General features: G+C 34.9%; 1 protein-coding gene across 1 annotated transcript in view; it reads left to right on the forward strand.

Annotated features, from left to right (window-relative positions):
- Positions 1–13,179, forward strand: part of TBC1D23 (TBC1 domain family member 23) — a 69,963-nt gene that overhangs the window by 29,509 nt on the left and 27,275 nt on the right. Inside the window, exons 3-8 of the mRNA XM_012801489.2 lie at positions 293–398; positions 1,800–2,004; positions 8,221–8,344; positions 12,167–12,291; positions 12,397–12,443; positions 12,737–12,747. Coding sequence (XP_012656943.1) covers positions 293–398; positions 1,800–2,004; positions 8,221–8,344; positions 12,167–12,291; positions 12,397–12,443; positions 12,737–12,747 — 618 coding nt within the window. The remainder of the gene's footprint in view (positions 1–292; positions 399–1,799; positions 2,005–8,220; positions 8,345–12,166; positions 12,292–12,396; positions 12,444–12,736; positions 12,748–13,179) is intronic.

The following is a 13,179-nucleotide window of genomic DNA, read 5'->3' on the forward strand; positions in this document are numbered from 1 at the left end:
AAAAAAAAAAAGATGATTTCTTGAAATAAATTTATATAGGCAAATAGATAAATGTTTTATATAATTCATTTTATTCACTAAACAGCATGAAGTAGTTAATATCTAATGGAAAATGATTTAAAATAATTTAGTTGATTCATTGTGATATGACTAAGGGCTCAGCATTTGTGAAGTATCTTAATTTGTAATCTTTGTTATTGTTCCTAAACTCAAGTCTTTAATTGTTACAGCATATTTTCCAAGAATGAGAAATGACATATAAAGCTAGTTGCTTTTTAAATCTTCCTTGTAGATTGCTCTGAATGTTGCAGGAAAAGGTGATAGTTTGGCATCATGGGATGGTATTTTAGACCTGCCAGAACAGAATATTATTCACAAAGATTGCCTACAGTTTATTGGTAAGTTTAATAATTGCTTTCAAATAGCAAAATAATTTTGGAAATAATTTTTGGGTAGAGGAACTACTTTTTAGTAGAATTATCTTGTTATAATTTGTAAACTTGTGAAGGGCTTTTAAATAGCTAAAACGTTTCCTTTGAAATTCTTATAAAATAATGTCTAATAACTTTTAAAAAGAGCTGAGCTTTTTATTATTTCTTTTGCATTATATGTTTAATTTTTCATGTATGTTTGAGCTTTGTTACAGTCTTAAACTTGAATTTTTTTATATAATTAATGATCTTTATGATTATATATAGTTCCCAAATTAAAGGGATCTGTGTCCCTGATGTTTATATAAAAGTCAAAGCTATGATCTGTTATTGTATATGAGTAGGTTTCTAATCACCCTACAAAAGCCTGTCAATTCACAATATAGATTAAATTAATTTGTACTTCTTTTTTTTTTTTTAATTCCCAGTTAATGTGAGGGTACAAACAACTAGGTTATAGTGTTTACATTTGTTAGGTAGAGTCGCTTTTGTAGTTGTGTCCCAAACCCAAGAGGTGTGCCATATATCCTTACATTGTGCCCATTAAGTGGGAGCACACTAATCTCCTCCTTACTCCCACTCCCTTATTCTCCTTCCTCTCAACTTGAATTGAGTTTTTCTCTTATGTGGGTATGTATTAGATCGTCTACTGGCTTTATAGCACAAGAGATGAATAAAAAGAAGTATAAGTTGGAACACTAAGTGTCTAATTGGTATCTTTTTCTATCATATTTTATTTAAATTAATGGTCAAATAGGCTTTTGTGTCATAACCACACCAGAAACATTATTGCTGGTATGGGCAAAAGGAAGGGAATTTGGTGGTGGAAAAATAAATTCTTTTCTCTTCCCTTGTTAAAATTACATTGCCAGTTACCCATCATGGGGTAGATGATGATCTGTCCAGAAAATACTTTTGGTTTCCAGGAATATGGGTTATCTCTATCTTTGCCTACCTCGTACTTCAGATTGGCCATTCTTATGTTTAACATATATAGAATCTGAATATTATCTACTGCCAGCATATAGTCAATACTAAGTATATGGAAGTCTTCTGTTTCTTTCACTTCTAAATGATGAAATATTCTTAAGTGAAAGTGATTGCTATTCTTAAGTTTCTTTTAACAACTACCCTGCTTAAAGTTAAAAACAGGAGTATTATAAAGTGATTTGATTATATTTTTCCTTGGGTTTTAGATCTATGAACCAATGATTGTTTAAGGGAAAGTCACTTTTGTTTAGTTTTACTTTGCTTTTGTCATACTCTAAATGCACTAGGTACAGTGTATATTTGTAAACAAGTGTATGTCAGATAACTGAGCTTCTAACATGCCCTTGGTAACTTTATATTTTGATATTTATTTTCTAGACCAGCTTTCAGTGCCAGAGGAAAAGGCAGCAGAAATACTTTTGGATATTGAATCTGTAATCACCTTTTATTGTAAATCACGTAACATTAAATATAGCACATCCCTTAGCTGGATACATTTACTCAAACCATTGGTGCATCTTCAACTGCCACGCAGTGATTTATACAACTGCTTTTATGCTATCATGAATAAGTACATTCCCAGGTAAGATATTATTTAGTTATTATAGTTTTTTTAAAGCAAATAGCAGTCTAGGTTGCTGTGAACTATAAAGTTTTAGATTTACTTTGGTGGTGAAGTAAAAGGCTCAAATAATTTTTAAGGTTGTTTGAGCCATAGTTTTTTTTTTTTTTTTTTTTTTTAGACAGAGCCTCAAGCTATCCCCCTGGGTAGAGCGCTGTGACATCACAGCTCACAGCAACCTCCTACTCCTGGGCTCAAGCGAGTCTCCTGCCTCTGCCTCCCAAGTAGCTGGGACCATAGGCGCCCGCCACAACGCCCAGCCATTTTTTGGTTGCGGCCGTCATTGTTGTTTGGCAGGCCTGGGCTGGATTCGAACCTGCCACCTTGGGTGTATGTGGCTGGCTCCTTAGCCACTTGAGCCACAGGCGCCAAGCCTGAGCCATAGTTGTTATTTGACTTTATTTTTGTGGTTATAAACATTTTTAAAAGGATTCTTTGGTTAAGAATTTTACTTCTACCACAGTGGTTGCCAGGACTGTTGTCAAGGGAGGAAATGGGAAGGTGTCAGTCACAAGATACAAAGTAGCAGTAGAACGAACTAGTCAAAAGATCTAATATAGGACTTGAGAATGGTAGTTAATAATAGTGTATTATGTTAAGGATTTTTGCTAACTGAGTGGATTATAGCTGTTTTTGCCCTGGGGAGGGGGATAGGTAGCTATATGAAATGATGGATTTGTTAAATTTTGTTGTACTGTATAACCATTTTATTACATATGTTTCTTATCACATCATGTTGTATATTTTTTAAATATACACAAGAAATTTATTTTATAAAAGGAATTTATGTTTCTAGACTTTATATACATAACCCTTCAAGTTCATTAGGTGGTATACCTATTTCAGTTTCTGTTTGTTTGTTTGTTTGTTTGTTTTGAGACAGAATCTGCTGCCTTTGTAGAGTACCATGGTATCACAGCTCACAGCAACCTCAAACTCTTGGGCTTAAGCTATTTTCTTGCCTCAGCCTCCAAGTAGCTGGGACTACAGGCACCTGTCACAACGCCTGGCTATTTTTTGTTGCAGTTGTCATTGTTTAGCTGGCCTGGTCCAGGTTTGAACCACCACACTTGGTGTATGTGGCTGGTGCCATAACCACTGTACTACAGGTGCTGAGCCGCTATTTCAGTTTCTTAACATATAAGAATAAAATTATAGTCTCTAAGTAAAAAGTTAAAATTTTTTGAGTGTTGGTGTTAGAGTTTACAGTGTAATCCTAAAAACAGGCATTCAGCAAGTAAATGGAACAAAATTTCATGAACAAGTAAATTAAAGTGTGCTGAGTGTTAAGAAGGTAAAATTTAGAATGCTATGGGAGTGTATAGTGGAGATGACATAACTTATCCTGAAGGTCGGGAGCATCAGTTGCACTTGCCCAGGTGATTGTTGTGAAGGGTCATGGTCGTGAGGGGCACATACGAGGTCAGAAAGAATTGTTATAGTTTTATTGTTATGGATCAGATAGAGTTTTAGAGCCAAAAGAAACCTGAGACTTTCTCTAGATCTGTAGCTTAGCTGTGCAACCTTGGATGCACATTAGAATCATTGGGGAAGCTCTTAAAAAGCCTAATCTCTGTTTGCATACCCGACTAATTAAATAAAAATTTCTTGTTTATGGCATCAGTTTGTTTAGTGCTTCTCAATTAATTAATTCCATTGTGCAGCCAAGGTAGCAAACTGCTATTCTGGACCTTGATAGTTAGCTGACTGCCATTTTTTATTACTTTCTATGTGATACCCCACTATATTAGGCATAAGTGTTTTATATTTTTTCTCATTTAAACAGTGATCACTATAATGTAGCTGATTTATTTATAGCTATAGAAACCGAGCAAAGAAAAGATAAAATAACTTTTCCAGGATTAAACTTCTGGTGTGTGACTGCATCAGAATTTTTTTGTTTTTGAGACAGAGCCTCAGGTTGTTGCCCTGGGTAGAGTGCTGTGGTGTCACAGCTCACAGCAACTTAAAACTCTTGGGCTTAGCTTAAGCAATTCTCTTGCCTCAGCCTCCCAGCTGGGACTATAGGCACCTGCCACAATGCCCGGCTATCTTTTTGTTGTTGCAATTGTCATTGTTGTTTTAGCTGGCCTGGCTGGGTTCAAACCCACCAGCCTCAGTGTATGTGGCCAGCTCCCTACCCACTGAGCTATAGGTGCCCTCTGCCTGCATCAGGATTTGAACTTAATTTTGGTTGGATAATCAGTGCTTTGCTATTATGATTCTTCACTCTGGTTGCTGGTTAGAATCAACTGAAGTACTTTTTCTTTATTTCTTTTTCTTTTAAAAAATAACAACTTTATTAAAGTTATCATTCGTCTACTGTAAAATTTATCTTTTTAATGTGCACAGTTCACTGATTTTTAGTATAGTCACAGAGTTGTACAGCCATACCATGGTCAATTTTAGAACATTTTCATCCAAAAAGAAACTCCATACCCATCATTAGTTAACTGTTCATTTTCCCCAGTACTTCTGGCCCTAGACAACCACTATTCTATTTCTATGGCTCTCCCTATTCTGGACATTTCATATTAATGGAACCATATACTTTTTTTGTCACTACCTTTTAAGTGTAATCCATATTGTGGCCATATCAGAATTTCTTTTCTTTTTGCCAAATATTTCATTTTATTTATGTACCACATTTTATTTACCCATTCATCAGCTGATGGACATTTGGGTTGTTTTCCCTTTTGCCAAGTATGAATATGCTGTTGTGAGCATTTGTGTATAAGTTTTTGTGTGGACATACATTTTCATTTCTCTGGGGTATGTGCCTAATAGGCATGGAGTTTCTGGATCATACTATTCTATGCTTAACCTTGTGAGGAATGGCCAGACTTTCCCAAAGCGGCTATATTTTCTGTGCTCATGAACAGAGAATGGAGATCCTAGTTTCTTCACTTCTCACCAATATTTGTCTTTTTGATTATAACCATCCTAGTAGATGTGAAGTGATATCTCATTGTAGTTTTTGACTTGCATCTCTTTGATATCTAGTGATACTGGGCATCTTTTCATGTGTTTATTGGCAGTTTGTGGTTTTTCTTTGGAGATATGTCTCTTTAGCCAAAGAACTTTTAAAACATACTGATCCCAGGAATTTCAAATCAAAGTGGACTGAGTAGGGGGTAGGTATTTTTTCAAAGCTCCCCAGGTGTTATTATGTACACCAGGGTGGAGAACCTCTGTGTTACTTTGACAACATACTACTTTATGTAAGGAAAATAGACTCAGAGATGCCAGGAGAAAAGACTGAGATCATTGCAGAACTGAGATTGAAATTCACATTTAGGTTTCATTCTCCTTGTGTGTATTTCAACACTTCTCATGGTCACTTCTCACTGTAACAGAGCTAGCAGTAGCAAGGGATATGATGTCCCAGCTTGGTCTCATTCTAGAGAATGGTGGTAGTGGTAGTTAGGAGTAAAGGGAAGGGCTTTTGTTGAGTTGTGTTACATGCTGTCTTGTCCGGTTACTGTTTCTATGAGTTCCACGTGTAACACAGCACTCCAGCTAGGGTCAGCATTAATGCCCCTGGAAAGAACACTGAACTCCACAGAATGCTGCTAGAAGAACTCCATTTTAACATATCTTCTTACAGATTTAGATACAAGATGGGTAGACTGCTATTGAGCACATTGCCTTGCAATTGAGAGTAACATAAAATTATTACTTACTATTCAAAAGATAGATTGAGAATCATACCAAATCCTAGCATTGGCCTCAGATCTTAGATTTGTAGAAATTATTTTCATCATTCTCTTTAAATAATATTTAAAAGCATTTTTTATCAATGCTTTCTTTAATGTTAAAACTGTGACATTCATTTTGTTAACTTTTTACGTGAAGCCCTTTACCTTATTGCATTTTCTTTACAGTTGTTTTTTTTCAGAGATTGTACCTCTGCAAAAGTACCTCTAGTTGAAATATCAAATTACATACATGAAAGGGGTTAGTATTGGCATAATGCCTTAATGCCTAGTTGCTGCGTACAGTTCTTAGGTCTATCACTTCTTTCCTATGTGACCTTTGGTGAGCTACTTGATCTCAATTAAGCCTCAGTTTTCTCATCTATAAAATGGATATACAGGTATAAATATAAATATGTACACACACGTATTTCATGGGCTTGTTTGTGAAGATAGAGTAAAACAACTTTTATAAAATGCTTATTACAGTATCTAGCACATAGTATTTCTTCAATAATTATTTTTATTATGATGGCCTGTTTTTTGAGCAGTTATTAAGTTTTTGCTGATTTGTCACACATTTTTGCCTACATCCTATGTGACTGGTAGAATGTATCTTAGTACAAAAGCTGAATACAGTAACGTTTATAATTAGTGGCTGAAAAATTAGTGAAGCCTGTTAGTTCAAGTGAAGATTGAATTAGTCATCACCTTGTTCATCGTAGTATCATATTTTAACCCAAACAAACTGTATATAAGTAACTGCAGTATTGCCTTTTATTTGTAACTGTAGTTATAAAGTAACAATTTCCCTATGTCCAATAAAATCATACTACCAAAAATCTAATCTTTTGAGAGAGTCTTTTTGTAATACCTCAAAACACAGTTCAGTTTTGAGGTATTACAAACATGAACACACTAAAATGAATTATTGTGAATATAATGGTATCTAACAAGTCCTCTAGGCTTGAAAGATTTTCTAAGAATGCTGCCTATGTGGGAGTTAGGAGGTAAGGTTACTGAGTTTAAAGTCAGAGACTGAGAATGGAAGGAGGAAACAACTGTGTTTCCTGAGGAGTAAACCACATCTGGACTTGCTCCAAGGGATTGTCTTCTTTGGGCTCATGTGCTTAGTTATCTGGGTGTGGGGACAGTGCCTTTCAAATCAGGGCTGTGAGTAGCTATTGTGACTCCTGGCAGAGGAACCTTAAAGCTGAGTAAGCCGAGATACTTCCTGAAATAATGGGTAGAAACTTCAGGGCATCTATGATCAAGAGTGCATCTCTAGGCCTTTTATAATTACTTCTCTTTTTGAAGTATATGCAGTGAAATGTGATGTTTGTTTTTAAAAAAAAAAAGGAATAAGGTGGGCATGGTGGCTGATGCCTGTAATCCTAGCACTTTGAGAGGCCAAGGCAGGGATTGCCTGAGGCAAGGAGTTTGAGACCAGCTTGGGAAACATAGTGAGATCTCGTTTCTAAAAAAAAAATAAATAAAAAAGAAAGAAAAAATTAACCAGATGTGGTGGCATGCACTTGTATTCCTAGCTGATAGAGAGGCTAAGGTGGGAGAATTTCTTGAACCCAGGAGTTTGAGGCTGTAGTGAGCTATAATCATGTCACTGTGTTATAGCCTGGGTGACAGAGTAACATCCTGTCTCTAAGTAAATAAAATTTTAAAAAAGCATTTAAAAAAATACATATATGTGTGTGTGTATGTGTGTATGTGTGTATATAAATTACAGCATATATGAGGGCTGCCCAAAAGTATCTTGCCATGTATGTCTCTATTTTTCATATTATATGGCTGGACACTTTCCGTACATTGTTCACATATTTGGTGCTCTCTACTTTAAAACAATATTCACGTTTAGCTTTCCCATTTTTATCTCACATAACTCTTTGAAGTAGGACAGTTATTCAACAAAGTCAGTATTTGGCACTTCCTAGAATTTAATGTGAGCACCTGATACTGAGGCCACTTCCATAGTTTCTAAGGCTACTATTCTAAAATGTTCATCTGTGGCCATTTTAGACTTGAAACTTTGCTAAAGGACATTCCTAATTGAGCATATAAACTGTGGCACTAACTAGAAGTCTTCCTAGGAGTTTCCTCTTACTTGGCAGAGGAGGGGGCCGGACTTCTTCAGGACTCTCCAGCTCTCCTTTTGGGATCCCAACCCTATAAAAATAACCTAAATGTTTTTTTCAGTGATCCTTGCAGTCCTCTTGGCTGGGTTTACCTGGAAAGAGTCTCCCTAGAGTGGCTGTAGACCTCCTATTTCTACAAACGTTTGTCAAGTCAGGGATATTGAAAGATGTTAGAAAGAGAGCTCTGCCAGGCACTGTCAGTAGGCTTGCTGTGAACGCTGTAGTGTTCTGGGGACTGGGAAGAGCAGGTAGGTGTTGCAGGAGGATTGATTACTATGGTGATCATTTCTCACCTACTAATGCAAAAAGCCTTTACTTCTCTTGTTTTCTAGGGATTGTTCCCTGAAGGGGAGACCATTTCATCTCTTCCGATTACTCATCCAATACCATGAACCTGAGCTTTGTTCTTTTCTTGATACAAAGAAAATTACTCCAGACTCCTATGCACTCAACTGGGTAATAAAGTGAAAGTAGGAACATTTAATGAAAAATAGATTTATATAAAAATATAGTTAGGTGTTTTTTTCCTGAGAGAGAGAAAGAAAAGTACTAAATTATATGCCATTATTACGTAAACCAAAGGAGTAAAATTATTGGCATTTCAAAATAACTTTTCTTACTCTTCCCTTAGTCAATACAGATAATTTGATATGAAGTTTAACCTTTTATATATATAAATATAAGTAATATATACTTAGTATTAGTTATATATAGTTACAGTGACATATTAATATTATAGTATTATAACATATATAATGTTAAATAGTATGTTAGCTGCATATAAATTAGTTATACATATAGTTGTGTATAGTTAATATTAGTTATATTAATAAATATATGTTAACATATTAGTTATAGCTAATATCAAATATATACTAGTTATATATACATATATGTAATTGTCAGTATGTGCATGTAATATATGTAAACATATCAGTTCAGTTTTGAACTTTGTGTTTTAATTGTTGATGTTGTATATAAGAATTGGCATATAATCATGAAGAAAATGACTTAAGATTATCAAATGGTCGATACAAAAGAATGTAAAGTACAATTCAGTGCTCTGTCATTCTCCATTTTTGTTTTCAGTGGAAAGTCTTACTAGTGGTTTTCAATCCTTTGAAACCTTTCAGTACTTCTTATACTTTTAAATAAATTTAATTATTGATGATCCATTATTTATATGGATTAAGTTGATTAGAAATTAAAACTAAGCAATTGAAATATTTATTTATTTATAAGTAATGATAAATCTAATAGTAATGATAGTCTATTTTAAAAGCAAAAGAACTATATTTTCCAAAAGAAAATTAGTAAGAATAGTGGCATTGTTTTACATTTTTGCAAATCTCATTAATGTTTGGCTAAATCAAAAGACAGGTATATTCTCTTATCTGCTTCTTTATTTTTATTATTTTATATATATTTTTGGAGACAGAGTCTCACTTTGTCACATTCAGAAGAGTGTTGCATGGCATCATAGCTCACAGCGACCTCAAACTTTTTTTTTTTTGAGACAGAGTCTCAAGCTGTCGCCCTGGGTAGAGTGCTGTGGTATCACAGCTCACAACAACACTGGGACTACATGTGCCTGCCACGACACCTGGCTGTTTTTTTGTTGTAGTTGTCATTGTTGTTTGGCAGGCTAGGACTGGGTTTGAACCTGCCAGCCTCAGTGTATTGTAGCTAGTGTCTTACTCACTGAGCTATGGGCGCCGAGCCTAGAAAAATAATTTTGACCTCACAAACTACTATAAATGGGAGTCTTCAGATCACCCTTTGTGAACTGTTCTTCTAGGCTTACTTGAAGATCTTTCTAAAACATTAAGTGCTAGATGACTTTATATTCAAAATTTTAAAATATTCTTTGGGCTCGGCTCCTGTGGCTCAAGAGGCTAAGGCACCAGCCACCTACATACCTGAGCTGGTGGGTTCGAATCCAGCCCGGACCTGCCAAACAACGACATCTGCAACCAAAAAAAAAATAGCCAGGCATTGCGGCAGGCGCCTGTAGTCCCAACTACTTAAGCAGAGCAGAGGCAAGAGAATTGCTTAAGACCAGGAGTTGGAGGTTTCTGTGAGTTGTGATGACGGCACTCTACCCAGGGTGACAGCTTGAGGCTCTGTCTCAAAAAAAAAAAAATTCTTTGATTATATCTTAACATAACTTTGCTTCAGTAAGAATCCTTTTCTGCCAGTTATTAACTGTGTGATCTAAGATAGCTCTGCGCTTTAATTTTCTCATCTATAAAATGGAAATAATAATGGCCCTGTACCTGTCTCAGAGGATGATGGGATGAGGTAGCAATGAAGAAGTGGTGATTACAGAATTCTGACTTATTTCAGTTCTGGGCTCATTTTGAACCTCAGTAGCCTATTACACTTTCCTCTTGGCCCCAGTCTTGTAATTTTGAGTTAAAATACCTATAAAATTGTAGCTTCTCTTGAGATTCATATGTTGCCAATAAATCCACTTATTTATGTTAAAGTAATAAACTATTTCTCTTAAGCATTTTAATAATAAGTAGAGGTCTTTCTGTCTATGAAATGTCATTTTAGTTGCCTGAACCCTGAGTACTAAAACAACTGATTTTTTTTCAGCTGTTGTGCCAAATAGTTCATTCCTGCTAATATTATCATGTTGATAAAATAGAGGGTTTTTTTTCCAACCATGAGATCAAACATTTAATTCTTAAATATCAAGAACCTATAACTAAACCAATGTAGTCAGTGGTAACTTGGTAGCTTTAGTTTAGCTAAGTGACTTTAGAAATGGCTATGTATTACTATTCTGTGTGATTTTACTACTTCTAATCTGTATTTGTAGTAGTAATTTTTTACACAACAAAAAACATTTGTACTGTTATGTACTTTAAAAGCCTGTGGTCAGGTGTAATGGTGATTACATTGCTGGGGGAGTCCAACAGCAGCCCATGGCTGGTTATGAATGGTTATCTAGGAGTTGTTTTGGGCCATACATTAAACACAAACACTAATGAAAGCTGATGAGCGAAAAAAGGTCTGGGCATAATTTTCATGATATCCACCACCATGGATAAGCATTCATAGCCAGCTCTGGGCTGCAGCTGGACTCCGCCATAAGGCCTTTTCTTTTGCCGTTTTTTTTTTTGAGATGAGGTCTTAACTCTGTTGCCCAGGCTGGAGTGCATCGGCACAATCATAGCTCACCATAGCCTTGCAGCCTTGAACTTCGGGGCTTAAGCAATCCTCCTGCCTCAGCCTCCTGAGTAGCTAGGACTATAGGTGTACACCACCATGTCCAGCTAATATTTTTTTAAATTTAGAGGTTGGGGGTCTTGCTATGTTGCCCTAGCTGGTGTAGGCTTTTTTCCTACTCTCTACACAACCATTCACTAGCTCTGTGAGCTTGAAAAAGTAATTTAATTCAAATTTATTTCCTTCTAAAATAGGGAGAAAAATGTCTACTTTGCAGGCTCATTGTGAGAATTAAAATAATAAACAATATGTGACAGTAGTTTAGTACCTAGCACAAAGTATGCATGAAATGTATGTGTTCCCATTAGCTCTCTTTGGCCATTAGCAGTGTTTTAAATTTAAAAGTAGAGATGGAATTGTTTTTGTATTTAATGACAGTTGAATGATATAAACATTTCACTGAATTTGTGCAATTTAAAACACAGTCTGGCTATAGAAACTTATGAATTAACTCTTTTATTTGAAAGCCATAGAGCTCTTGAAATCTCTTAAAGGATATGAATATTTCATCTCTTTAAAATGATGTACAAGTAAATTTCAGGGAGCAATTCATGTTTATTCATGTGTTATCATTAAAATTTTATTAGGTACTCTTAAATTATCATGTTTGATCTTTGCAGCTACATTTTAATTTAAACACTGTGCTGTTACTGATAATAATTATGCTACTTACTGTTATAGAACTCTGTCAGTAATCATGGTAGTTATGCTATGGCTGAGATAGGTACTGGTTGGTTACTTTAGGTAATTATCTCTCTTTTGACAATAGTATTAGAAAATGGATTGTAGTATTCCTTTTTTTTTTTTTTTAAGAAGTAAAAATGAAACTTTAAAGAGGTTAAGTAATGTGTCCTAAATCACACAGTTAGTAATTGTCTATGTCGTCCCTTGAATCTGTTTTGCCTTTGGATTTCATACACTAAAAGTAAGGTAACACGTTAAATATCAGGTGTTAATAATGTAATGTAATGTTACTTTTTCATTTCCTTTAAGAGATCAAATCAACTCCAATGGTTTATGTCTCTCATTTCCTGATTACAGCTTGGAAGCCTTTTTGCATGTTACTGTTCCATTGAAGTCACTCAGGCAATATGGGATGGATATCTACAACAAGCAGATCCATTTTTTATTTATTTCTTAATGTTAATTATCCTTGTTAATGCAAAGTAAGTATCAATTGGTTAGACTTTTTTTTTTCATGTCTTTCTTTAAGGTGCTTTGTTAATATTTAACTCAAATTTATTATTAATATATTTGATTTCCTTTTACAGAGAAGTTATTTTAACACAAGAGTTAGACAGCAAAGAAGAAGTTATCCGTAAGTATCATTTAATGTAGAGAAAACATTTAAGGTCACTTTTTCTCCCTACAACTCAATTTGCTTACCCATAAATTTAGGAGATTAGTCTAGAAGAGCTCTGAGTCCCATTCAACTGTGGCATTCTATAAACACTCTCCAGGTACAGATGTTAAAGACTGTTTTTTTCTCATTTTGCCATCCTCATTCATACCTTCATATTTTTTCACTCTTTCATTCTTCTCCATGAACTATTTTCTTTGGTGTCGAGTGTTCAGATAAAATGCCCTTCTCTCTCCCTATTTTTTCCTTAGTTTATCTTTCAGTATGCAGCTTACATAATACTTCAATTATGAACCTTTGCTTTTCCTTTGGATTCTCCCCATTTCAGCCTCCACACAGGCTTAGTTACATCCTCTCTGTATTGCCTGGCACTTTGTATTATCTGTGTAAGAACATAATTATTTTTATTTGCTCATAAAAGACAAAGTTCTTTTAGTCAAAAACTCTTTCTTAGACATTTTTTATCTTTTGGGGCCCTGGCACATTGTATGTGTTTATTAAATAAATACATAAGAGAATTCTGATTAAGGTTAATAATGAATTTGGTTTGTTTGCCTAACACCGTCCTTCTTTATCAGAAGACACACGTTAGTAGTTTCAGCTCATTTGGGGAAGTTCACTTCTCCACAAACAGCCTTAAAAGTGTCACTGTTAAGATTCCTATATGTAGTTTTTATTATGTTAAAGATATTTC

Source organism: Otolemur garnettii, unplaced genomic scaffold (genome assembly GCF_000181295.1).
Source record: "Otolemur garnettii isolate 467f Iridium unplaced genomic scaffold, OtoGar3 scaffold00009, whole genome shotgun sequence".
Taxonomy (NCBI): domain Eukaryota; kingdom Metazoa; phylum Chordata; class Mammalia; order Primates; family Galagidae; genus Otolemur; species Otolemur garnettii.